General features: G+C 35.4%; 1 protein-coding gene across 1 annotated transcript in view; it reads left to right on the plus strand.

Moving 5' to 3' along the window:
* Diaph3 (diaphanous related formin 3) overlaps positions 1-2,678 on the plus strand; it is a 523,261-nt gene that overhangs the window by 166,928 nt on the left and 353,655 nt on the right. Inside the window, exons 6-8 of the mRNA XM_023702376.1 lie at positions 1,815-1,889; positions 1,975-2,044; positions 2,270-2,406. Of these exons, the coding sequence (XP_023558144.1) occupies positions 1,815-1,889; positions 1,975-2,044; positions 2,270-2,406 (282 nt within the window). The remainder of the gene's footprint in view (positions 1-1,814; positions 1,890-1,974; positions 2,045-2,269; positions 2,407-2,678) is intronic.

Below are 2,678 nucleotides of genomic sequence, written 5' to 3' on the forward strand. Positions count from 1 at the left end.
AAATCCTGGTGAGGCTGTAGGGAGAAATGCTCATTGCTGGCAAGAGTGAAGGGACCGGGGAGATGGCTCAGTGGAATAAGCGCTTCCCTGGCAAGCCCAAGGGCCTGGGTTCAATTCCTAGAAAAAAAAAAAAAAAAAAAAAAAAGTGAAAAAAGGTGTAAACCAGTAGAACCGTTATGAAAATCAGCATGAAAATTCCTGAAAAAACTGAAAATAGAAAATCCATTGGTCCTAGCTATTCTTCTTGTGGGTATAGTAGAATCTTCCCAAAAGAGTTAAAGATACCATGCCATAGTGATTATTCATACCCATGTTCAAAGCAGCACAATTTATGATAGCTAAATCTTGGAAACAGCCTATATCTCCATCAACAGGCGAATGGATAAAGTGTGATATTTATACACAGTGGAGTACTTATGTGCCATAAAAGGGATAAGCTTGAGTTATTTGTAGGAAAATGGATGGACCTTGAGACCATATTAAGGAAAGTGACTCATACCCAGAAGCTTAAATACCACATGGTTTCTCTTAAGTGAAAAACCATGTGTCTCCATATCTGTGTATCTCAAAATAGAAGACAGATAATAGGACAAAAGAGGAGGGGGAAAGTGTTATAACACAGTATGGATAATTATTTAAAAGTGTACTTTTAAAAATTATTTATTTGATACAGGGTCTCACTATACAGCTTGGACTCATAGTGATCCTCCTGTCTCAGCCTCCCCACCCCTTGGATGACAGGTGTGCACCACCATGCCCTACTTTGGGGCTGGCTTGACATACCTGCACAGCATGTGTTACCAGGGATTGAACCTGGATCCTAGCACTTGCCAGGCAGATGCTTATGCTGCCAAGCTATCTCCCCAGCCCTAAAAGTATAGCTTGACTCGGTACAATTTTCTTTAATGTTTTATATGTTCTTTGGCCTATTTATCTAGATTTTATTCTGTATATATAATGAACTTTATAAGGTTATATAAGACAATGAATGTCATGTAGAAAACTAAAAGGAGGTGGAGGCCAGATTGGGCAGGGAGAGGGAACTGTAATGTGTTGTATATATAACCCCTACAGGGAACACAATCATGCACTGCTAATATGTACTAATAAATGTGGGAAAAAAGTAAGTGGAGGTTTTTTAAAAATTTAATACAACTGAGCATGGAACAAGGAAATTCTTAATGTTCTATAGATGTGCATTTTAATGTTATATAAAATTCTTTTTACACATCCCTTTTCACCTTTACTTTTTCTCAATATTTTGTCAGTCTGCATTATTTTTCCATCTTCATTTGTTTAATTTCCTGTTTAATTTCCACTCTTTAGAATGGTTCATATTGAGGCTTATCCAGTGCCACGATGATAAATGTGTTTGGGTACTGGGAATCAAATTCATGACCTTGTGCTTGCCAGGCAAGTGCTGTGCCACTGAGTGACATCCCGGCCTGGCCAATGTTTTTTAGCCAGACGGATGGTAGATAAAGATTTGCTTGGTAGCGTTAGCCAGTTTCTGTGTTGTGAGTACTTGCTTTATGCAGGATGATATAATGTCATTGACTGCGGAGCCTGGAGGAGATGGGCACAGTCAGCTTGTATAAGCCAGTGCAAGCTGAATTTAGCATGGTCCTACTTAGCCTGTATTTACTCTTTTATTTCACTACCAAGATCACACATCACAAGTGATTTTATATTTGGTGCTATTCCCATAGTGTAGTTGTTTTTATAATCCTTGTCAGTCTGTAGTATTATCATGGTATTCTAGACTAGGACATTGACTTAATGTGTAACTTTTTTTTTTTTTTTTCTTTTCATAGCTGGGTGGAAAGTTTTGGACGTGAAGGACTTGGATTATTACTAGACATTTTGGAAAAACTGATTGGTGGAAAAATGTAAGTATTGTAAATAATTTTCAGGTAAGCTACATTTATATACTCAATTATAATTCTAATATTGCTAACTTGTATATTAATATAGCCAAGACAAAGTTGTGAAGAAGAATCAACACAAAGTCATTCAGTGTCTAAAGGCCTTGATGAATACACAGGTATGTGCATAGGTAATAATAAGTATGTATCATTACCTGTTCTCAACTGAGTTTGTTTTGTAATGCCATATATATATATATATATATATATATATATATATATATAATTAGTACTCAGTACAAAAATGTATTACCCTATAAATTTTTGAATAGCTGAATTTTGTTCAGCCCATTATTTTCCCAACTAATTTGTAATGTTTAACTTCTGTTTCCAAAACATGAAAGTATGGCTTGGAAAGAATTATGAGTGAAAAGAGGAGTCTTTCCCTATTGGCCAAAGCCATGGATCCCACGCACCCCAGTATAATGACAGATGTGGTTAAACTCCTTTCTGCAGTGTGCATTGTGGGGGAGGAAAACATGTAAGTGTTGTGCATTTGTTCTCTAGGTATAAAATAATTTTTAAAAGTTTGACTTATTTAATATCTATTCTACTTTAGAATTTACACTTATTCTGAGATATACTCAAGCCCTGATTTAGGTCCTTATTTGGTTGAATATAAATGTTTAATGATTTCTCTTAATATGTAAGTCCTGGGATAGAATGTTTCTGTGAAAAAATGATTTCTTCTTAATTTATTTTAAGCAGCTATTTTGAACTCATTCCTGAAAGTTTTAAGTGAAATTGCGAAAT

The sequence above is a fragment of the Octodon degus genome, unplaced genomic scaffold (genome assembly GCF_000260255.1).
Source record: "Octodon degus isolate 3935 unplaced genomic scaffold, OctDeg1.0 scaffold00150, whole genome shotgun sequence".
Taxonomy (NCBI): domain Eukaryota; kingdom Metazoa; phylum Chordata; class Mammalia; order Rodentia; family Octodontidae; genus Octodon; species Octodon degus.